Source organism: Mobula hypostoma, chromosome 5 (genome assembly GCF_963921235.1).
Source record: "Mobula hypostoma chromosome 5, sMobHyp1.1, whole genome shotgun sequence".
NCBI classification, from domain to species: domain Eukaryota; kingdom Metazoa; phylum Chordata; class Chondrichthyes; order Myliobatiformes; family Myliobatidae; genus Mobula; species Mobula hypostoma.
This window is the reverse complement of record NC_086101.1, coordinates 136,220,346-136,245,012: the sequence shown is the minus strand read 5'-3', so window position 1 is coordinate 136,245,012 and position 24,667 is coordinate 136,220,346. Positions and strand designations below refer to the sequence as shown.

Here is a 24,667-nt window from a genome sequence, read left to right as displayed (position 1 = left end):
TCCACTCGAAAATTTCTTCTTTTTTGGAATATACCTGTCTTGCACATTCCTCATTTTTCGCATAAACTCCAGCCACTGCTGCTCTGCCGTCTTTCCCGCCAGTGTCTCTTTCCAGTCAACTTTGGCCAGTTCCTCTCTCATGCCACTGTAATTTCCTTTACTCCACTGAAACACCGACACATCAGATTTCGGCTTCTCTTTTTCTAATTTCACAGTGAACTCAATCATGTTATGATCACTGTCTCCTAAGGGTTCCTTCACCTCAATCTCTCCAATCACCTCCGGTTCATTACACAATACCCAATCCAGTACAGCCGATCCCCTAGTGGGCTCAACAACAAGCTGTTCTAAAAAGCCATCTCGCAGACATTCTACAAATTCTCTCTCTTAAGATCCAGTGCCGACCTGATTTTTCCAATCTACTCGCATGTTAAAATCCCCCACAATTATCATAACACTGCCCTTCTGACAAGCCTTTTCTATTTCCAGTTGTAATTTGTAGTCCACATCACTGCAGCTGTTTGGAGGCCTATAAATAACTGCCATCAGGGTCTTTTTACCCCTGCTATTCCTTAGCTTAACCCATAAAGATTCTGCACCTTCCGATCCTATATCACCTCTTTCTAATGATTTAATATCATTTCTTACCAATAAAGCCCATATGACTTCCTAATCATGTTACTTTCTTACCTTATTACTTTCAAGGATCTATGGACTTGTGTTCCAAAATCCCTCTGTTCCTCAGTACTCCCTGAAACCAATTATTCGTAGTATATATCCTAGACTTATTGTACTTTCAAAATACATCACCTCACATTTGTCTGGATTCTCTCTGCCCCTTTCGATCCCATTTTACCAACACATTGATATATCTCTAGCCTAAGATTACTTCAATACTATCAACAACTTAGCCAATCTTTTTAACAAGCTTACTGATCATGCCTTCCACATCCAAGTTATTCACGTATAATTAGAAACGAAGGGGTCCCAGCACCTATCCCCATGGAACGCCATCAGTTACAGGCATCCAATTACCAAACAACCCTTTAATACTATCCCCTATCTCCTATTGCCAACCTGTCCAGGGTCTCTTGAGCTCTAACCTTTTGGATCATGTGGGACTTTGTCCAAAGCCTTACTGAAGTTCATTTAAGTCATATCTACTATCTTGGCCTCATCAATACATTTTGTTACTGTTCTATTAATGATCTCTTGGAGAGATGAAGAGTAATCCTGGTTGATGAATACGTTAGATCCATGTTAGCTCTCTGATTAGTCCCTTCTTTCTAAGTGGTCATTAATCCTCTACTTCAGTTTCCTCCACTGATGTCAGGCTCACAAGTCCAGTTACCAGGTTTTTCACTACTCACTTTCTTAAAAAGCATGACCACATTTCCCATCCTTTAGTCATTTGATGCCTCACGTCCTGCCAAGGTTAAAAAAAAATCTCAACCAGAGCCTTCACATTCTGTTCCCTTGCCTCCCATAACAGCTAAGGGAATAATCCACCTATGACTGCTTAGGCATCGAGAGTAACTCTTTGTTTATGGAGACCAACACTGGGTTTCACCTACCTCTTCATGAAGTTCTCCAACTACAAAGTCTGTTCCATTGTTAATACTAATTTTTTAAAAAAAAGGTCCTTTTCTGCACCTTTTGTCTCCATATCCAGATTTCCCCTGCTGTCCCTACCCTGGGTGTTCTTAATGCTTTTGAATTTACCTTAATCATCAGTGATTTCTCGTGACCCCTTTTAGCCTTCCTAATTTCCTTTTCAAATGCCCCCCTGTTTTTTATGCTTTAACTATCGTTTGCTTCCTTTTTTCCTCTTTGTCCACACTCAGTTCTCTCAATATCTAGAATTTCTTGTACATGTTCCAGAAGGAAGCAGCTGATGGCCCTTGAGTAACCAGGCTTATACCTTTTACTGAACCTATTTGACCTTCCTGTACTATTCATCAAGTAGTGCAGGAATTTGGGTATTGACTCAGAACTTTTCTCCTTTAATTGCTGCTTGCCTTGTCAATTTTGCACTTCATCTATTCATTTAAATACAGTGTACACAAAATGATTTAAATTATTTTTTAAAATTAAAGCAAGCCTCAAATATCTCTCAAACATGAGGAAATCTCTAGATGCTGGAAAGGGTCTCGGCCCGGAATGTCGACTGTACCTCTTCCTATAGATGTTGCCTGACCTGCTGTGTTCCACCAGCATTTTGTGTGTGTTGCTCAAATTTCTTTGCTAATTCTAATACAAAACTATTTAACACCTTAATCAACGTCATCTCCCTCTAGAAACTATAATATATTGAATTGTAAATAGCTATTCTTTTATTCTGTCCAAGGATCCAAAAACACTTTCTTTGGCATATTCAGCAGTTGGAAAAGTGTCCAGGTAAAAATTTTCTGTGCTTGAGTTTTTTTAATGCCTGAAGTGTTTATAAATAGGTAATATTTAAGTATTTATAAATTATTATTAAACATGTCACTTTTAAAAGTTAAAATTATTACAAGTATTTAGAAATAAGTTTTTTGAATTTGTGAGCAAGCATGTCTCCAGCAATGCATGGTTTTACAAATTAATGTACTTTTCATTTTTTACATAAGCCTTTGTGCTCATTTTATAGATTACTGGATCTTAAACGTAACAAGTAGAAACAGTAAAGGTTTTTGTTTGAAACTTGTTGCCTTCGCAGAGTAATCAGTAATTAGAGAAGTTTTAAATGTGTATCAATTACACATAATCAAAACGGCAGAGGAGATATGAGAATAAATGCTACTCAGTGATTAATGATGCTTATTTAATACTAACTTTTAAAAGGAACAGAGACGACTAACAGATAAATGGATAAAAATTTGCTGGACTTTGGGTAAAATGTAAGTTTAATTTGGACAACTATGATGGCAGAATTTAGTAGGTCAGGTATGATGGCAGAATATAGTAGGTCAAATATGATGGCAGAATATAGCATTAATGGCAAGACCGTTGGCAGTGTGGAGGATCAGAGGGGTCTTGGGGTCCGAGTCCATAGGACACTCAAAGCTGCTATGCAGATTGACTCTGTGGTTAAGAAGGCATACGTTGCATTGGCCTTCATCAATCGTGGGATTGAGTTTAGGAGCCGAGAGGTAATGTTGCAGCTATATAGGACCCTGGTCTGTCCCCATTTGCAGTACTGTGCTCAATTCTGGTCGCCTCACTATAGGAAGGACGTGGAAACCATAGAAAGAGTGCAGAGGAGGTTTACAAGGATGTTGCCTGGATTGGGGAGCATGCCTTATGAAAATAGGTAGAGTGAACTCGGCCTTTTCTCCTTGGAGCGATGGAGGATGAGAGGTGACCTGATAGAGGTGTACAAAACAATAAGAGGCATTGACCGTGTGGATAGTCAGAGGCTTTTCCCCAGGGCTGAAATGGCTTGCATGAAAGGGCATAGTTTTAAGGTGCTTGGAAGTAGGTACAGACGAGATGTCGGGGTAATTTTTTTATGCAGAGAGTGGTGAGTGCATGGAATGGGCTGCAGGAGGCCGAAACAATAGGGTCTTTTAAGACGGCGGTCCCCAAACACCGGGCCGCAGAGCATGCGCTACCAGGCGCGAGGAAACGATATGATTTGGCGATATGAGTCAGCTGCACCTCTCCTCATTCTCTGTCACGCACTGTTGAGCCATTACCCACATGTCATCCATTTCAGCGCGGGAAAGAGATCAACTCCTCGAGCTTGCAAATGACGACGGGCTGAAAAGTCTGTTTGACATAACATCTCTGCCAGCGTTCTGGATCAAAGTCAAGGCTAAATATCCTGAGATAGCCACGGAAGCACGAAAACGTTGCTTCCATTTCCAACATATCTCTGTGATGAATGTAACAAAAACTAAATTGCGGATTAGACTGGACATAAGGAACATCGTTCGAGTACCGCTGTCTCCCATCACCCCTCGATAGGACCGTCTTGTTGCAGGAAAGCAAGCCTAGGGCTCCCACTGATTCAGCGATATTGGTGCGTTGCAATGATTTTATAAGTTCATACGGGGAAAATATGCGCTGTGTTTAATATCCAAACGTTACTTAAAATGTTATGATGCTATTGATTTATATAACCATATAACAATTACAGCACGGAAACAGGCCATCTCTGCCCTTCTAGTCCATGCCGAACGCTACTCTCACCTCGTCCCACCGACCTGCACTCAGCCCATAACCCTCCATTTCTTTCCTGTCCATATACCTATTCAATTTTTCTTTAAATGATAATATCGAACCTGCTTCTGATACTTCTACTGGAAGTTTGTTCAACACTTACTTCAAGCTCCCCTGTCCTCCCCTGATAATTGACTTATCGCTATATTCATGTGAGGAAAATGCGCCGTGTTTAATATTAAATTCGTTAGATAAAGCCTTTTAGAAATGAAATTGAGTGTATTAGCCACTTATCAACGATATTCCAGTCGTGATTAACACCCCCCTCCGAACAGAATCGCCAAAAACGATTTATAGAAAAATAATCGACATGAGCGCGCATGCGCAAATAACGCATACGCACTGGTGCCCACACAAGGCTTCATGGCCATTGTAGTCTTTCTCTGGGTAAAAACAACGTATTTGACTGCTACTCTTGTCTGTTGGCAACCATCCCGCCTCTCCCCCACCCCTGCCGGTCTGCAAGAATATTGTCAACATGAAACCGGTCCGCACTGCAAAAAAGGTTGGGGACCCCTGTTTTAAGAGACTCCTGGATGGATACATGCTTAGAAAAATAGAGGGCTATGGGTAAGCCTAGGTAGTTCTAAGGCAAGGACATGTTTGGCACAGCTATGTGGGCTGAAGGGCCTGTACTGTGCTGTAGGTTTTCTATGTGTCTAACTCTGTCACTGGCACAATTTGCCAGATCTGGTTCAGTTCTGTGAAAAGCATGATGCTACTTGTCCTTTGTATATCTAAAACCCTGTTGGAAGCAGTTTGGAGGGAACTATGTTGCAATAGGAACAATTAAATGTACAGTTTAATAAACTAGACTTTACAACTTGAAATGTCTTTAATGTGTTTTACCTTGCTTTACCATGCTATCTCAATAGAGAGTACATTCTCCAATCTCTACTGAGTTTTCCATCTATAATCTATTTTGGCCAGCAGCAGATTGAGATCCTTCCACAAGTCCTATGTTCTTGTGCAGAAGTTAAAAAGCCGGTTGGCTGGTTTTACTCGAGAATAGTTCCCGCTGAAGGGCTTGCCAGGATTTAACATAGATAGTTTTCCATGTGTTTTCAACTAGAATCACAGTGACATTGGAACACAAGAGACAATTGGAGCAGTATGTGATTATGTACTATAATATTACCTGTAAAACAACAGGGTGGTGATGACAACTGATAGAAAATTAACAAGAGGGAAATGAATTAATGCAAGCAATTTAATGGAACATGTTCACCTTGAATATACATTTAGATCGTTCCCATTCAGTGATGTAAATTTTCCATTTGAAAAGATAGTAAACTTGGTATATGAATACTGGAACATTGTATTTTCACTAAATTCTGTTTTGTTTTGCTCTACATATATTTAGCCGTTTACCACAACTTTTTACAAAAGATTTAGCACTTGTGCAGCAGTTTTTTGAAGCTATGTGCAAGGTAGGTGGAAATTCTCAAAAAAAATCAAATTATTTTATAGTATTGTGTCTGGTCACGTTTCTAAAATATCTCTGCACCAATAAAACAGAGTTTTATTTGTTTCATTGTTAGGAAAATCCCGATATCAGACTTTCTATTCAGGAAGCATTGTCTATGATGGTGGGAGCCTACTGTTCATTGCAAGGAGCTTCAGTTACACTAATGGAAGCTTTGGTTGCAGCATACCTGGAGAAGGTATGTAATAATTTATACATCAATCTATTAATATTTGGCGAGGAAGAATCATCATTAACTTTGCAAATTATGTTAGAGCAATGCAACAATGGGAAAATGCTTTATTTTTGGTATTTCATTTTAGGGAGAATATTAAAGAATTCTTAAACATTATGCATTAATAGCATGCTATAATAATAATTGAAGGTGGTCATTAATTGTGGATTCATTTCTCATCATTTTTGTCATTAGGCTATTATGTAATGGTTTTAAATGTTATTACGAAAGGGTTAAAATTTATGACTATCCCTTCCTGAAAAAGAAACATGAAAGACCTACTATAGAAGCAAGCATCAACATTTCATCAATTGCTCTTGTGTTTCTAAACATGTGATATCCTGCTGGAGCAAATTGGACCCTAGCAGAAACTGTCCTTTGGAATATTTGGAAGCAAAATAACTATTGGTCAAATACTTCTAAATTTTTATTTACGATATTATAGGTAAGCTTTATCGATAGTAAAGAATCTCGCAGAATCCTATTCTTATCTTTTCAGCCAGAAGTGCAAGTACGGCAGGTTGCTGTGAAATTTGCCAGCACGGTGTTCGCCTCAGACCATATACCATCCAGATACATGTTGTTACTTGCTGCTGGAGATCCGTAAGTATTCTGTTAGAGTCAGAAAAAGACAGAATTCCTCTCTGGAAAGATAATAACTGATGGGAAAACAAGTGTTTGTGTAAAGGGCAAGATTTTAGAGAGATTGTAATGTTTTGGAAATAAATTCTAGTGCACAGGGCCTAGGCAGCTAAGGTCATAATTAAGATTTGGGTCCATAAGAAGCCAGTGTTAGGGTACATTCTGGAATTAAGGTATATAGCAAAATTTTTAACTTCAGCAACCAATCTTTAGACCTGAACATGAATTGTAGATCAAGCCAGACAATACTGAAGAACATTCATCTTGGGTATTTGGACTGTGGGTGTGAAAAGGAGATGTAATTCAAAGGAAGCATTGTAGATACATTGTAACTATAGAATTGTTCTGCTGCTACCTTTGATCTTTAGCCTATAAAATGTCAAGTAATATTGAGTCACTCCTCCAAGAGTGTCTCATGTTGTTAAATAAAATATTAGCTTCAGTGTCTCTCCACTAACTTTGTTCATGTTACAACATCGGAATTGAAGGAGCTCAAAGATCCCAGTGCCATGGGATCGGAGAAGGTTATTCAGATGGGGAGGGAAAGAACATGGAATATTTTGAAAACCAAGAAGTGAATTTAAAACCACAGATTAGAAACTGTTGTAGATGTGTAAACACTAGGATGTTAGGTAAGTGAGAGAGACTTGTTGCAAGTTAGGTTAGGGTCACCAGATTTTGGATATTCAGGAATTAAATCCACTGATGATATATACAAGCTTAAGTTTATCAAAAATATAGTAACTTGTCAACATCCTTTTGCTATTCACTTTAGTTGAGTTTGAAATTTAAAAAATACTTGGCTCGTTTGCAGACAAGGGCAATAGAAAGAGATACTAGATAGATATACTTTAATGACAAGCAAATTGTAGGTTTGAAAGATAAATATGAATGCTTGTAATAACTGCAATGGGAATGCTTAAGAGTTTAATATTTGATGATTAAATATCTAATATTTAATTAGGAAAGAGGAAGTATATGGGGAAGCAAGACGTGTACTGAGGGCTCTACCAAATCAATCGACAGAGAAGGAAAGCACCCCTACAGTTTTGCCAGCATTTCCTGAAATGGTCCATTATATTCAAGATAAGGTATATTCTCTTTGTTTTATTGAGAGGTTTTATGTGAAATCCAATTGCAGTAACCTAGCTGGTTCAGTGTTGTAATTGTGAATGAACCACTCAGTGACTAGGACAGAAGTAGTAAAAGCTCTTTCTTCAGCAAGGGAAGGAGACATTTTGGGATTCTATTTCTCTTGAGGACAGTATGGAAAAACTGGTACAGTGAGTTTTTTTACATTTCAGTTTCAAGGGTATAATTATCTACTTCAACATTTAGAACTACATGTGTACAATGGAAGCACACCTCAACAGAAATGTTCATATACCAGTGGGCAGCCCAAAGGGTTCTGAGCAGAAACAAAAACAGACCTTCAAAATATAGTTCTCACCTGGGAGTTTCAGTGAGGGCCAGTAAATATAAGGATTCATTCCTTCTGTTGTCACAATAGTGACGAATCAGAATGTCCCAGACTAGTTTCAGCGTCCTTCAAGTAATGATATACATCTCAAGTAGCCTCTGGCAACCAAATCCAGCACCTGGCTTAAACTCAGCAGAACTGTTTCTACTGACAAGAGAACGGGCAGAGACGGGTCACTGGTGACTTAAAACCAGTTGCTTCAGGCAGACGAGGCTCATCAGCTGTGGTTGGCAGCTCATCTAGGAGAAGGAAAACTTTTATCTCAACTCTCTGCTGCCCTGTGGCTATACCCACTCATGGGGAAGGCTTCAGCAGTAAACACTGAGCAAAAATCTGGGGGTGGAGTCCCTAGGACAGTCCTGTGTTGAGTTCAACGCCAACTGGCAACTCCTTCGAAACCACTGGTACCGAACTGTATCGGACTCTGCAGTTCCTTTGGATTCATCAGCTGCAAGGAGAGGGGGAGCCAGTTGCATGGGAAACAACTTGCTGTCCATGTCCATAAGACTATGAGGCATGGAAACAGAATTAGGCCATTTGGCCCATCAAATTTGCTCCTCCATTCAATCATGGCTGATCCTTTTTCTCCTTCCTCAACCCCACTTCCCAGCCTTCTCCCCATAACCTTTGATGCCGTGTCCAATCAAGAACCTATCAAGCTCTGCCTCAAATACACCCCATGGCCTGACCTCCACAGCTGCCTGTGGCAAAATTCACTACCCTCTGGCTAAAGAAATTTCTTCAAATATCTGTTTTAAATGGACACCCCTTTATCCTGATGCTGTGCCCTCTTGTCCTGGACTCCCCTACCACGGGAAACAATTTTTCCATATCTACTCTGTCAAAAGGTTTCATAGAAACATAGAAACATAGAAAATAGGTGCAGGAGTAGGCCATTCGGCCCTTTGAGCCTGCATCGCCATTTATTATGATCATGGCTGATCATCCAACTCAGAACCCTGCACCAGCCTTCCCTCCATACCCCCTGATCCCCGTAGCCACAAGGGCCATATCTAACTCCCTCTTAAATATAGCCAATGAACTGGCCTCAACTGTTTCCTATGGCAGAGAATTCCACAGATTCACCACTCTCTGTGTGAAGAAGTTTTTCCTAATCTCGGTCCTAAAAGGCTTCCCCCTTATCCTCAAACTGTGACCCCTCGTTCTGGACTTCCCCAACATTGGGAACAATCTTCCTGCATCTAGCCTGTCCAATCCCTTTAGGATTTTATACGTTTCAATCAGATCCCCCCTCAATCTTCTAAATTCCAACGAGTACAAACCTAGTTCATCCAGTCTTTCTTCATATGAAAGCCCTGCCATCCCAGGAATCAATCTGGTGAACCTTCTTTGTACTCCCTCTATGGCAAGGATGTCTTTCCTCAGATTAGGGGACCAAAACTGCACATAATACTCCAGGTGTGGTCTCACCAAGGCCTTGTACAACTGCAGTCGTACCTCCCTGCTCCTGTACTCGAATCCTCTCGCTATAAATGCCAGCATACCATTCGCCTTTTTCACCACCTGCTGTACCTGCATGCCCACTTTCAATGACTGGTGTGTAATGACACCCAGGTCTCGTTGCACCTCCCCTTTTCCTAATCGGCCACCATTCAGATAATAATCTGTTTTCCTATTTTTGCCACCAAGGTGGATAACTTCACATTTATCCACATTAAATTGCATCTGCCATGAATTTGCCCACTCACCCAACCTATCCAAGTCACCGTGCATCCTCTTAACATCCTCCTCACAGCTAACACTGCCGCCCAGCTTCGTGTCATCCGCAAACTTGGAGATGCTGCATTTAATTCCCTCATCCAAGTCATTAATATATATTGTAAACAACTGGGGTCCCAGCACTGAGCCTTGCGGTACCCCACTAGTCACTGCCTGCCATTCTGAAAAGGTCCCGTTTATTTCCCACTCTTTGCTTCCTGTCTGCTAACCAATTCTCTATCCACATCAATACCTTACCCCCAATACCGTGTGCTTTAAGTTTGCACACTAATCTCCTGTGTGGGACCTTGTCAAAAGCCTTTTGGAAATCCAAATATACCACATCCACTGGTTCTCCCCTATCCACTCTACTAGTTACATCCTCAAAAAATTCTATGAGATTCGTCAGACATGATTTTCCTTTCACAAATCCATGCTGACTTTGTCCGATGATTTCATCGCTTTCCAAATGTGTTGTTATCACATCTTTGATAACTGACTCCAGCAGTTTCCCCACCACCGACGTTAGGCTAACTGGTCTATAATTCCCCAGTTTATTTCTCCCTCCTTTTTTAAAAAGCGGGGTTACATTAGCCACCCTCCAACCCTCAGGAACTAGTCCAGAATCTAACAAGTTTTGAAAAATTATCACTAATGCATCCACTATTTCTTGGGCTACTTCCTTAAGCACTCTGGGATGCAGACCATCTGGCCCTGGGGATTTATCTGCCTTTAATCCCTTCAATTTACCTAACACCACTTCCCTACTAACATGTATTTCGCTCAGTTCCTCCATCTCACTGGACCCTCTGTCCCCTACTATTTCTGGAAGATTATTTATGTCCTCCTTAGTGAAGACAGAACCAAAGTAATTATTCAATTGGTCTGCCATGTCCTTGCTCCCCATAATCAATTCACCTGTTTCTGTCTGTAGGGGACCTACATTTGTCTTTACCAGTCTTTTCCTTTTTACATATCTATAAAAGCTTTTACAGTCAGTTTTTATGTTCCCTGCCAGTTTTCTGTCATAATCTTTTTTCCCCTTCCTAATTAAGCCCTTTGTCCTCCTCTGCTGAACTCTGAATTTCTCCCAGTCCTCAGGTGAGCCACTTTTTCTGGCTAATTTGTATGCTTCTTCTTTGGAATTGATACTATCCCTAATTTCTCTTGTCAGCCACGGGTGCACTACCTTCCTTGATTTATTCTTTTGCCAAACTGGGATGAACAATTGTTGTAGTTCATCCATGCAATCTTTAAATGAGATCCCCGCTCATCCTTCTAAATTCCAGCGAGTACAGACCCAGAGCTATCAAACATTCCTTGTATGATAACCCTTTTGTTCCTAGAATCATCCTTGTGAACCTCCTCTGAACCGTCTCCAATGCTAGCACATCTTTTCTTAGATGAGGAGCCCAACACTGTTCACAATACTCAAGGTGAGGCCTCACCAGTATCTTATAAAACCTCAGCATCACATCCCTGCTCTTAAACTCTAAACCTCTTGAAATGAATGCTAACATGGTATTTGCCTTCCTCACCACTGATTCAACCTGCAAGTTAACCTTCAGGTTGTTCTGCACAAGGACTCCCAAGTCCCTCTGCATCTCAGGTTCCTGGATTTTCTCCCCGTTTAGAAAATAGTCTAAACATTTATTTCTACTACCGGTGCATGACCATGCATTCTCCAACATTATATTTCATTTGCCACTCTCTTGCCCATTCTCATAATCTGTCTGTCCTTCTGCATTCTACCTGTTTCCTCAACACTAGCTGCCCCTCTACCAATCTTCGTATTATTTGCAACCTTGGCAACAAAGCCATCTATTCTGTCATATAAATCATTGATATACAGCACAAAAAGAAGTGGTCCCGACACCAATCCGTGCAGAACACCACTAGTTACTAGCAGCCAACAGAAAAGGATGCTTTGCTTCCCGCTCACTGCCTCCTACCAATCAGCCAATGCTCGAACCATGCCAGTAACTTTCCTGTCATACCATGGGATCTTAACTTGGTAAGCAGCCTCATGTGTCGCACCTTGTCAAAGGCCTTCTGAAAGTCCAAATGTACAACATCCACTGCATCCCCTTTATCTGCCCTATGTGTAATCTCCTCAAAGAATTCCAGCAGCTTCGTCGGACAAAATTTTTCCTGAAGGAAAGCATGTTGACTTTGTCCTATCTTGTCCTGTGTCACCAAGTACTCCAGAACCTCATTCTTAACAATTGACTCCAACATCTTCCCAACTACTGAGGTCAGGCTAGCAGGTCTATAATTTCCTTTCTACTGCCTTCCTCCTTTCTTAAAGCGTGGAGTGACATTTGCAATTTTCCAGTCCTCTGGCATCATGCCCGAGTCCATTTATTTTTGAAAGATCACTAATGCCTCCACGATCTCGACTGGTACCTCATTCAGAACCCTAAGGTGCAGTTCATCTGGCTTGGGTGACTTATGTACCCTTAGGTCTTTCAGCTTTTTGAGCACCTTCTCCTTTGTAATAGTAACTACACTCACGTCTCTCCCTTGACACTCTTCAACAGCTGGCACACTGCTGGTGTCTTCTACAGTGAAGACTGATGCAAAATACTCATTTAGTTCATCTGCCGTCTCCTTGGCCTCTGTTATTATTTCTCCAGCCTCATTTTCTAGCAATCCTATATCCACTCTTATCTCTTAATTTCTTTTTACCTACTTTTACTATCCACTTTGATATTGTTTGCTAGCTTGCTTTCGTAGTTCATCTTTTTCCTCCTAATGATTCTTCCAGTTGCTCTCTGTAGGGTTTTAAAGAGTTTCCCAATCCTCTGTCTTCCCATTAATTTTTGCTTTGTTGTATGTCCTCTCTTTTGCTTTTACATTAGCTTTGACTTCCCTTGTCAGCCACAGATGTACTCTTTTGCCATTTGAGTATTTCTTTGTTTTTGGCATGCATTTATCCTGCACCTTTTTCATTTTTCCTAGAAACTCACAACTTTGCTGCTCTGCTGTCATCCCTGCCAGCATCTCCTCCCATTTTACTTTGGCCAACTCCTCTCTCATACCACTGTAATTTTGGTAGTTGGGAAATGCCTGAAATTATCTTTAAATAAGAAATAGTGAGGCATCTGGAAAGAAGTAGATCTATCAGGCAAACGCAGCATGGATTCAGCAAACGCAGATCCTGTTTGACAAACTTACTGGTGTTCTTTGAGGATATAACGAGCACAGTGGATAGAGGGGGAACAGATGGACATTATTTACTTGGATTTCCAGAAGGCATTCGATAAGGCACTGCATAAAAGACTTATCCGTTAGATAAGGATGCATAGAGGTGGGATGATGTGTCACCATGGATAGAGGATTGGTTAACCAATAGAAAGCAGAGAGTTGGCATACTTGGGTATTACTCTGGTTGGCAATCAGTGGTGTGCCACAGGGATCAGTGCTGGGCCTGCAACTATTCATGATGTACATTAACAGTCTGGAAGAGGGGACCGAGTGTAGTGCATCTAAAGTTTGCTGATGATACTAAATTGAGTGGAAAAGCAAATTGTGCAGAAGATACGGAGAGTCTGCAGAGAGATATAGATAGGTTAACTGAGTGAGCAAGGATCTTGCTGATGCAATACCATGTTGATAAATGCGAGGTCATCCACTTTGGAAGGAAAAATGGAAGAGCAGATTATTATTTAAATGGTGAAAAATTGCAGCATGCTGTTGTGCAGAGGGACTTGGGAGTACTTGTGCACGAATCATAAAAGGTTGGTGTGCAGGTGTAGCAGGCTACCAAGAAGGCAAATGAAATGTTGCCCTTCATTGCTAGAGGGTTTGAATTTAAGAGCAGGGAGGTTATGCTGCAACTGTACAGGGTACTGGTGAGGCTGCACCTGGAGTACTGCATGTAGTTCTGGTCTCTTTACTTGAGGAAGGATATACTGGCTTTGGAGGCGGTGCAGAGAAGATTCATCAGGTTGATTCCAGAGATGAGGGGGTTAGACTGTGGGGAGAGATTGAGTCACCAGGGACTGTACTGACTGGAGTTCAGAAGAATGAGAGGAGGTCTTATAGAAACATATAAAATTATGAAAGGGATAGATAAGATAGAGGCAGGAAAGTTGTTTCCACTGATAGCTGAGACTAAAACTCAGGGTCATAGCCTCAAGATTCGGGGCAGCAGATTTTCCCAGAAGGTGGTGAATAAGTGGAATTCTTTGCCCAATGAAGCAGTGGAGGCTACCTCAGTAAATATATTTAAGGCAAGATTGGATATATTTTTGCATAGTATGGGGTATTAAGGGTGATGGGAAAAAGACAGGTAGGTGGAGATGAGTCCATGGCCAGATCAGCCATGATCTTATTGAATGGCGGAGCAGGCTCAACGGGCCAGATGGCCAACGCCTGCTCCAATTTCCTATGTTCTTATGTTCCTTTACTCCACTGAAATACTGCTACATCAGACTTTACTTTCCTACCAGATTTCAAGTTGAATTTAATCATATTGTGATCTCCTAAAGGTACTTTTACCTTGAGCTCCCTAATCATCTCCAGTTCATTGCACAACTCCCAATCCAGTACAGCTGGTGTCCTAGTAGTCCCAACGACAAACTGCTCTGAGAAGCCATCTTATCGGCATTCAACAAACACTCTCTCGGGGTCCATTTCCAACCTGATTTTCCCAACCGATCTGCATGGGGGTGAAATCTCCCATGCCTATCATAACATTGCCCTTTTGATACACCTTTTCAATTTCCTGTTGTAATATGTGGTCCACATCCCAGCTGCTATTGGGAGGCCTGTATATAACTGTCATCAGGGTCCTTTTACCCTTGCAGTTTCTTCACTCAACTCACAAGGAGACAACATCTTCTAATCCTATGTCACATCTTCCTGCTGAGTTGATGCCATTCTTTACCAGCAGAGCCACGCCACCCCCTCTGCCAAGCTTCCTATCCCTCCGATACAATGTGTAACCTTGGACATTCAGCTCCCAACTACAACCATCCTTCAGCCACGATTCAGTGATGGCCACAACATCATACCTGGCAATCTGTAATAGTGCAACAAGATCATCCACCTTATTTCTTATACTCCATGCATTGAGATATAACATTTTGAGTGCTGTATTTGCTACCCGTTTTGATTCTGCATCCCTAATGCATTGATACTCACCCTGCTGGCTGCAATTATGTCCTATCATCTGTCTGTCCTTCCTGATAGTGTGACAGCACGCTATCTTTGCTTTTTTAGCATCCATCCTATCCTGAGTCCCTTCACTCCAGTTCCCACCCTGGCGGGTGTAGCATATAGGATGCAACATCCATGGTCAAACCCAACTGGGGGGGCAGGGGTGGTCATAAAGTAATGATGGATGTTATTTTGTTGGGTGGGGGTTGATCTGGAGGAATAGTAATCTGCCAAGAAGAGAGAACAGAAACTGGAGCTTCAGTGAGCAGAAAAGGAACATTGGAACTGAGGATGTAGCGAGTAGCGGGGAGAAGGGAACACAGCAAACATAACCTGGATGTCAAATAATCAGATAGCAGATTATCAAAATTTTACTGTATACAATAAATCAGCCTTTCTCAATCTTTTTACTCCAGAGGATTCCTTGAAATAATTTTCAGATTTCAGGGAACCCCTGCTTAAGAATTATTATATCTAGAGCTCACAGTACATTAGTATAATCAGTAATTTGTAGATGTAATAATCCAAAAATAATTGTTATTGCTCTTTTGAGTAGAGAATGAATTTTTAGCCAACCTTTCTTGAAAAAGAACAGGTATTTGAGCTTAACTTACCTTTCTTGAAATTACTAATTCTTTCTCTTTCATAAATTTTTAAAACTCATTAGAAAAACAGAATAAATTTCTCAATTCTGGGAAGAACTTGAGATAAGCACACGCAGATTTCACCTTCAGCTGAAGTAAGATGATTTCTATCCTTGCTCTTGATACTTGTTAAACAAGAAAAAGCTTGCTCACACATACAGTGGCGTGCAAGTGTTTGGGCACCCCTGGTCAAAATTTCTGTTACTGTGAATAGCTAAGCGAGTAAAAGATGAACTGATTTCCAAAAGACATAAGGTTAAAGATGACACATTTCTTTAATATTTTAAGCAAGAAAACTTCTTTATTTCCATCTTTTTACAGTTTCAAAATAACAAAAAAGGAAAAGGGCCCACAGCAAAAGTTCGGGCACCCTGCATGGCAGTACTTAGTAACACCCTTTTTGGCAAGTATCACAGCTTGTAAAAGCTTTTTGTAGCCAGCTAAGAGTCTTTCAATTCTTGTTTGGAGGATTTTCACCCATTCTTCCTTGCAAAAGGCTTCTAGTTCTGTGAGATTCCTGGGCTGTCTTGCATGCACTGCTCGTTTGAGGTCTATCCACAGATTTTCGATGATGTTTAGGTCAGGGGATTGTGAGGGCCATGGCAAAACCTTCAGTTTTCGCCTCTTGAGGTAGTCCATTGTGGATTTTGAGGTGTGTTTAGGATCATAATCCTTTTGTAGAAGCCATCCTCTTTTCATCTTCAGCTTTTTTTTACAGATGGTGTGATGTTTGCTTCCAGAATTTGCTGGTATTTAATTGAATTCATTCTTCCCTCTACCAGTAAATGTTACCTGTGCCACTGGCTGCAACACAAGCCCAAAGCACAATCGATCCACCCCCATGCTTAACAGTTGGAGAGTGGTTCTTTTCATGAAATTCTGCACCCTTTTCTCTCCATGCATACCTTTGCTCATTGCGGCCAAAAAGTTCTATTTTAACTTCATCAGTCTACAGGACTTGTTTCCAAAGTGCATCAGGCTTCTTTAGATGTTCGTTTGAACCTTTTGAATAGAACCTTTTGACTTGGTCGGACCCAGGCTTCAGGATACCACATGGGAGAGGGTCCCGCACAGTTTGAGCCATCGAATGGGGATACCCACTGTGCCTTTCCATGATTCTCCAAACCGTTTCTTGTACGGGCTGTTCTTGTACACCTTTCCCAGTGGAAAGCTCTTTATGCAGAGGTCTTGCCCCTGTACATTGGGGACCTGAGGTGAAAGGTGTTGCATAGGGCAGTACCGTGTGGCAGGTTTTTAAGCAGGTTCACTGACACCCTGTACACTTGTCCATTCTGTGGCCAGGAGGAATCAGTATACCACACTTATATGGGGTGTGAAAGGTTGCAGCCCCTATTTGAGTATCTGAAAGGGCTGCTAATCAGGTTCTGATTGCACTTCAGCCCTGTGCTCCTTGTATATGGGCACCCAGTACGGAAGAGGGTTGGTCGTGAGAAGGGGCCTACTGGTGGGCTTGCTCCTGGGCCTGCCTAAGACGGCTGTTCACATGTCTAGGTGGCGGAACGTCAAGGGCTCTGCCAGGGCCGACAGCCTGCCCCCCTTCTGAGGATACTTTCGTGCCCAGCCCTCCTTGTGGTCACAATGGTTACAGTGGGGGGTTTTTGAGAGCGGGGGACGCCCCAGGGAATTGACTGTTTTATAGACAGTAGTAATCATATTTTAATTTGAATTTATTCACTGTATTGTAAATACTTAAAAGTTTGTACTTTGTGTGTAAATAAACTTCTGTAGTTTTGTAAAAAAGATGGACTTTTTGTGTCTGTTGTTGCACTAGTTCTGTGAAATGACTCAGAAGATTGTAATTCTTAATCACTAACCTTATCAGAATTATACGTAGGCCTAGAATCCTCCTCTTCCATCACACACCTCCTCTTCAGAAATCACCATACTGAATCATCTTTAGAATGAAAATTTCCCTCCAATTTTCTACTACACCAGTAGAATTTGTTCACTCCCATAAGTCAGTCAGTGGTGTGAAAGGGGAAGTTGGGGCATGTAGCTCATGAGGGAAAGGTTGGCATCACAGCCCAAGTTGGGCGAGTCCATTCAGGAAATGCACTTCACACTCCTCATCAGCGTACTGTCCTCCCCTCTATGCAATACAGCACTCACCAATTATCAGCCTGCTGTCATCCCCTCAATGCAGTACAGCGCTCACCAATTATCAACCGCCTCCCCTATCTCGCGTTAAAAACTGAGAATAAACATGCTGCTATTGCACACTGCCACACTTGGCCGAGAGAAATTGCTAACAGGACTGCTTGGTCACTAACCACCACTGTGAGCGCTAGCATCGTGTGTTGCGCGAAGTTCAAAAAACAATGTTTTTTATTTAATCACGATCTCTCATGGAACTGCAAGTAACCTCTCATGAACCCCGGTTGACAAACCCTGCAATAAATGGTCAACACAGACTCAGTGGAATGAAAGGCCATTTTGCATTCTGTATGATTCCATCTGTCTTTGGTGAAGTTAGTAACAGAAATTAAGAATGTGTGACAAATTATCATTGTAATAAACAGGTATACAGTCTAGTTCCCCATACGCTTCACATTATTTATTTCAAAAGGTTATATGAAATGCTCAGTAGTTTGCATCTTGTTGATGACTATCTGTTCACGTATATCCTAATTTTTTTGAATGCTTAACTCTTGCCCATATATGCAAATTTGATTTATCAGCATTTATAGCAATCATTTAAATCTGATGCTAAATGATGTAGTTGGATATACTGCATTTACAATCCAAGCCGCTTCTGAGAGTCATTCTAAAGAAGTGTGTTTTATTTTAGCTGCACATGACCAGATAGTGATATTTTTAGCCATAATTGAAGACATAGACCATTATACTTGCTCAACCCTCATCCACTCTTCTACTATCTCTTCAGAGCTTTATTGCTTCCTCAATAAACTTGCTATTACAGTCAGTGCACCCCTTGCCATACCTTCTGTCCTCACTTCTATCTTTCCAAACTTAAGCCCACTAGTTCTATACATCATCACTATGCCATGATAAACCTGTATTGACTTTATAGAGATTCCTGTTAACTAATACTTCACCTTTTTGTTATCTGGTGTCAAATTAGGACATACCAATGTGGTATTCATTTTATAATGACTAGTGGATTCCAGTGCTGTAATGTGACAAACCTTTACCCAATAGTATTTTACTGTTTTAATGTAACAAACTAATTCCTGTTTGGATTAGTGAAACATTCCTATTCCTATTTGGACAGAACGATATTCTAGAGCTAAATGTGAACCTACATCTGGATCTAAATGTGGACATCCTACAGAGCCTTGCGTGTTCCTTGTTTATCTGCCCCTGGTCCAGGACTTGCCATCCTATCTCTAAGTGGTCTCTTAAGTTTTATATAGTCGTCTCATTAGTAGGGCTGTTTCATGTAGCTCTATTCAAAAAAAAATTTTCAGTTCCCTGATCTTTATGACACATAGCTTCTGTCACAGGTTTAAATGCAGTTATATCCTATCTTCTAAATTTAGTCTAAGAAATGCATCTTAACCTTTTCTTTCTTCTCAGGCTTCTCAAAGGATAAAAACTTCAGCAAAGTATGTTACTGGAACACACATCCTGCCATTTAACCCAGCTACCTATGCCGAGGTAAGGAATGTTGAAATGATGGAAACTGGTTTTCCATTCTGCAATGTCCCCTCGCGTGAGTATCTAATATAGAAAAAAATAATGCAGTAGAGGGCAAATTGAACAGTAGATTGAACTGAAGAAATGAAAGAACATGATGGCGAAAGAAAACTGGGTGCTTACTGTGAAGCATTTATAGATAAAAATGCTATTGCAGTCAAATTCCCAACATAAGGAACAGAATCATTATCTGTTCATTAGCCAATTGTTTCACTTAATTTGCAATTATTTGTGATGTTAGAATGCTGTTCTTTTTGTTTAGTGGGAGCTGTGGAACTACTCGCGTTAGTTAAGATTAGCATTGTATAATTTATAGTGGTCCATACTTTAGATTTAGGAGATTTATTTTTATACACTAGAGAAGACTAGAATTTGTACCACAAAGCCTAAAATTCATATGATAATTTATTGCAAGTATAATTTTAAATTTTGAGAGTACAAAGTTTGTATGTGTCGGAATAAAAGATAAATATTACAGGTTTAAGGAGCCTTGGTTTTTAAGAGATATTGAGGCCCTGGCTAAGAAAAAAAAAATGAGGTACTGGCAGGTAAGAGCAACTGAGGTACTTCCAGAGAATAAGAAATGCAAGAGAACACTTAAAAAAGAAATCAGGAGAGTTAAAAGAAGGCAGGAGGTTGTCCTAGCAGCCAAGGTGAAGGAGAATCCTAAGGGATTCTACAGATACATTAAGAGGAAAAGGATTGAATGGACAAAATTGGTCCTCTGGAAGATCAGAATGGTAACCTATGCATGGAGCCAAAAGAAATGGGAGGAAATTTTAAATGTTTTTTTGCATCTGTTTTTTCTCGAATCTGTTTTTTCTCGAGAGACAGATACAGTCTATAGAAGTGAGGCAGAGCAACAGCGAGGTCATGGAGCCTATTCAGATTACCGAGGAGGACGTGTTGGCTGTCTTGGAGCAAATTAGGGGTTGATAAATCTCCATGCCCCGACGAGGTGTTCCCTCAAGCCCAGTGTGAGGCAAGTGCAGAAATTGTAGAGGTATTTAAATCATTCTTAGTGACAGATGAAGTGCCAGAGGATTGGAGGATAGCTAATGTTATTCCTTATTTAAAAAAGGCTCTAAAAATAAATCAGGAAATTATAGGCTGACATCAGTAGTGGGAAAATGATTGGATGGAATTCTAAGGGACCAAATATATGAGTATTTGGATAGATAGGGACTGATTAGGGATAGTCAGCATTGCTTTGTACTTGGTAGATCATGGTTCACCAGTCTTAGAGTTTTTTAAAGGAGTTATAATGAAAGTTGATGAAGGCAAGGTAGTGGATGTTGTCTACATGGACTTAACAGTAAGGCATTTGACAAGGTCCCGCATGGAGATTGGTCAGGAAGGTTGGGTCACTGGGCATTCAAGATGAGGGAGTAAATTAGATTAGACATTGTCTTCGTGGGAGAAGCCGTACAGTGGTACTAGATGGTTACCTCTCTAACTGGAGGCCTGTGACTAGTGCAGTGCCGCGGGGATCAGTGCTTGTTTGTTGTGTGTCATCGATATCAACAGTCTGTATGATAATGTGGTTAACTGGATCAGCATATTTGTGGATAACGCCAAGATTGAGAGTTTAGTGGACAGCAAGGAAAATTATCAGATCTTGGAGCAGGATCTGGACCAGCTGTAAAAATGAGCTGAAAAATGGCGGATGGAATTTAATGCAGACAAGTGCGAGTTCTTGCACTTCAGCAGGATCAACCAAGGTAGGTCTTACATAATGAGCGGTAGGGCACTGAGGAGTGTGGTAGAACAAGATGAACATGAGAGGAAACCTCTTTACTTAGAGGGTCGTGAGAATGTGGAATGAGTTGCCAGCTCAAGTGGTGCATGTGAGCTCAATTTCAATGTTTGAGAAGTTCGGATAGGTACATGGATGGGTGGGGTTTGGAAGGCTATGGTCTGGATGGAGGTCAGTGGGACTAGGCAGTGTAAATAGTTTGGCATGGACTAGATGGGCCAGATAGCCTGTTTCATGCTGTACTTTTCTATGACCCTGTAAACAAAGATATGCAATTTGGGAGAGCCACAAAAATTGTTTATATTCTGAAACATTATTTATTTACTATTCATGAAATGCTTGCTTCCTTGAACAATATTCTCCCATAACAGTGTATTAATACACTCATTCAAGTTTATTTTCAAAATGATTACATCCTCTTTTGTATTTCTCTTCAGAATGCACAGTAACTATTTTTTTCTGTTCGCCTTGAGTTTATGTAGAAAATAAATATATTTTTGTTCTGCTTAATTCATATATGTTGTTTATGAAAGCCCTTGTACAATGGGAGTTGTGCTACTGTTAATTTTGGAGTTTGAACTGAGCATTTTAATATTTACTATGGGACAGATTTGCTTAATATATTATTGCTGAGGTTTACTTGGTTATTTCATTCAGCTTTTTCAATCGTTTCCAAAGATAATCCTTTCTCAAGTTATAATAAAATCTTTGTTTTAAGTTATTTCATGCTGACTGTTTATCAAAGAGTTTTCTCCATCTTGACAATGCAAACTTGCAGGCAGATGAAGTCCTAAGCTAAACTGACTTCGGCACACAGTGGGCTGAAATATCCTGTACAGAATAGTTTCACTTTGATTTGACGGTGCTTTCCAGTCTGGCTTGTAAAGAGTGAAGATTCCATTGGAAACCACCCCTCCCCCCAACTTCCCACCCTCCAGCCATCTTAAACCTATTCCATTTCCATTTAAATGCTTGAAGTGTTCTTCTGCTCCCATGTCTTAGCATTCAAACTTAACAAAAAAAGCTTTACTCTGTATATGTCCAAGCACATTTGTAGAGGAGGTGGTTAAAGTTCCACTCAAGTAGAGTCAAGCACGATTCTGTCCAGTTGAAATATAAACACCTGTCACTGATAAAACTCCTTTAATTTATAGTGTCATTGAGTCATAGAAAAATATAGCACAGATACATGCCCTTTGGCCCAATCAGTCCATGCCAACCACAGTGCCCACCCAGCTCGTACCACTTTATTATTATCGGCATTTATCCCTCTAAACCTTGCCCCTCTATGTATCTATCCAAGTGTATCTTAAATTATTCCATCATCCCTGCATCAACTGCTTGTTCCATTTACTCGCCACCCCATGTGAAAAGGTTGTCCTTCAGTTCTTTTTAAATCTTTCGCTTCTCACACTAAAATTTATACTATTAGTTTTGGACTCCCTTACCCCCAGGAAAAGACTGCACTTTATGTCCCTCATAATTTTAAACATTTCTATAAGGTTTCCCCTCTTTCTTCCATTTTCCAAGGATAAAGATCTACCCTGGCCAATTTCTTCTTCTAACCCAGGCTTACTCATCCTGGTAACATCAGCACAAATTTCTTTATGCACTGTTTCCAGTTTAACCACTCATCCTATAACAGGGATGAGCAAATGTACTCCTATGACCAAAACTGTATACAGTGCTCCAAGTTTGGTCTCATCAACAGCTTTACAACTGCAAGGTAATGTCCAGCTCCTATACTCAATACTGTGACTGTAAACCAGGATGCCAAACACCTTTTTCACCAACCTGTCTACCTATGACTTTGCTTTTAATGAACTGTACACTTGTACTCCTAAGTCCCTTTGTTCCATTGCACTTCCTAATGCCTTACATAGTATAACTCCTTCACTGGTTTAATTTTCCAAGCTGCATCACCTCACAGTTATCTATAGTGAAATCAGTTTGTCACTTCTCACCCACTCTCCCCTGTAATTTATGATAATCTTCGCTTTCATCACACTTAATTTTGTATCATCCGTAGACTTACTGATCAAGCCTTGTGAATTTAAAATCATTTATACAAGTAACAAGTGTCCTAACACCGACCCCAGCAACACAACACTAGTCATCGGCCTCCAATCCAAGAAACAACCTTCAATGTCCACCTTCTGCTTCTGAGCTGTGAGCCAATTTTGAATACTTCTAACTAGCTCTCCTTGGATTCAGTGGACCTAATGTTGCAGACCAGCCTATCATGCATGATCTTGTCAAAAGCCTTGCTAAAGTCCACATAGATACATCCAGTGCCCTACCCTTATCTGCCTTCCCTGGTTCTTCTAAAAAAAAAACTAGCATGTTTGTAAAGCACACCTCCCGAGCATAAAGCCACACTGACTTCTAATCAGAATCTGTTTATCCAAATGCTCATAAATCCTGCCAGCAGAATCTCCTCCAGTAACTTTCCTACCACTGTTGTCAGGCTAAATGGCCTGTAGTCCCCTAGCTTTTTCTTTTTAAACCAAGGAACAACATTCCATTTTTCAGAAACTTCACCTGCGGGCAATGGTGAAGCAAATATTTCCATAAGAGCCTCTGCAATTTCCTATCCAGCCTCCCACAGAGTCTAAGGATGCACTTGGTAGGGTTCTGTGCTTTTATGTACCTTAATGCACAGTAAGGCTTAGATACCTCCTACCTAGTAATACGTACATCCTCCAATGCATGTCAACTTGTTTCGATGATCTCTTGAGCAGCCGTGATTTTTCTCCTCAGTAAACACAAGGGAGAAACAAGAACCTAAGAAGTAGGAGCAGGAGAAGGGCATCTGGCCCGTCGAGCCAGTTCCGCCGTTCAATCAGATCATGGCTGATCTGACCATGGACTCATCACCACCTAGCTACCTACCTTTTCCCCATAACTGTATTTGTTAAAAATCCCACCTACCTCATGTGGCTCAAGATATAGGTGCCCTGCTGACTTTTTTGTGGAACACACATCAAAGTTGCTGGTGAACGCAGCAGGCCAGGCAGCATCTCTAGGAAGAGGTACAGAAGAGGTACTTTTTTGTGGAACTGCTTTCTCTCTAACCACACTTTTACTCTTAATATAGCTTTAGAATCTCTTGGCATTTTCCTTAACTATCTCATTTCTTCCTTTTGCCCTCTTAATAAAGTAAGATCATAAAGGGATTCAATCGATCCCAACTTCCTAAACCTATACATCTTTTTCTTTTCCTTGACCAGAGCTTCATTATCTCTTATTAGCCCTACCTCTTCCCAACTTGTCACTTGTAAAAGTGACATCCTCATTTTCTCTGTCTCAATTCCTCTGTCTCTGCGACAACTGCTCTCAGGATGGGGCTTTTTTCCAGAACTAATGAGATGTCTTCCTTCAAAGAAAGGACTTCCCTTCCTCCTTAATCAGCGCTGCCCTCATCTGCATCTCTTCCATTTCATGCACGTCTGCTCTCACCCCATCCACCTGCCACCCCACCAGGGGTATGGTTCCTCTTGTCCTCATCTACCATCCCACCAGCCTCTCCGTATCCAGCACATAATTTTCCGTAACTCCTGCCTTCTTCAACAGGATCCCACCACCAAGCAAATCTCCCCTCCGCCCCCTCATACTTTCCACTTCCTGCAGGGATTGGTCCCTACGCAACTCCCTTGTCCATTCGTCTCTCCCTACTGATCTC

General features: G+C 40.9%; 1 protein-coding gene across 1 annotated transcript in view; it reads left to right on the top strand.

The window, feature by feature from the left end:
• Nucleotides 1-24,667, top strand: part of ecpas (Ecm29 proteasome adaptor and scaffold) — a 151,690-nt gene that overhangs the window by 52,380 nt on the left and 74,643 nt on the right. Inside the window, exons 12-17 of the mRNA XM_063048986.1 lie at nt 2,348-2,397; nt 5,567-5,633; nt 5,745-5,867; nt 6,403-6,506; nt 7,510-7,636; nt 19,110-19,190. Coding sequence (XP_062905056.1) covers nt 2,348-2,397; nt 5,567-5,633; nt 5,745-5,867; nt 6,403-6,506; nt 7,510-7,636; nt 19,110-19,190 — 552 coding nt within the window. The remainder of the gene's footprint in view (nt 1-2,347; nt 2,398-5,566; nt 5,634-5,744; nt 5,868-6,402; nt 6,507-7,509; nt 7,637-19,109; nt 19,191-24,667) is intronic.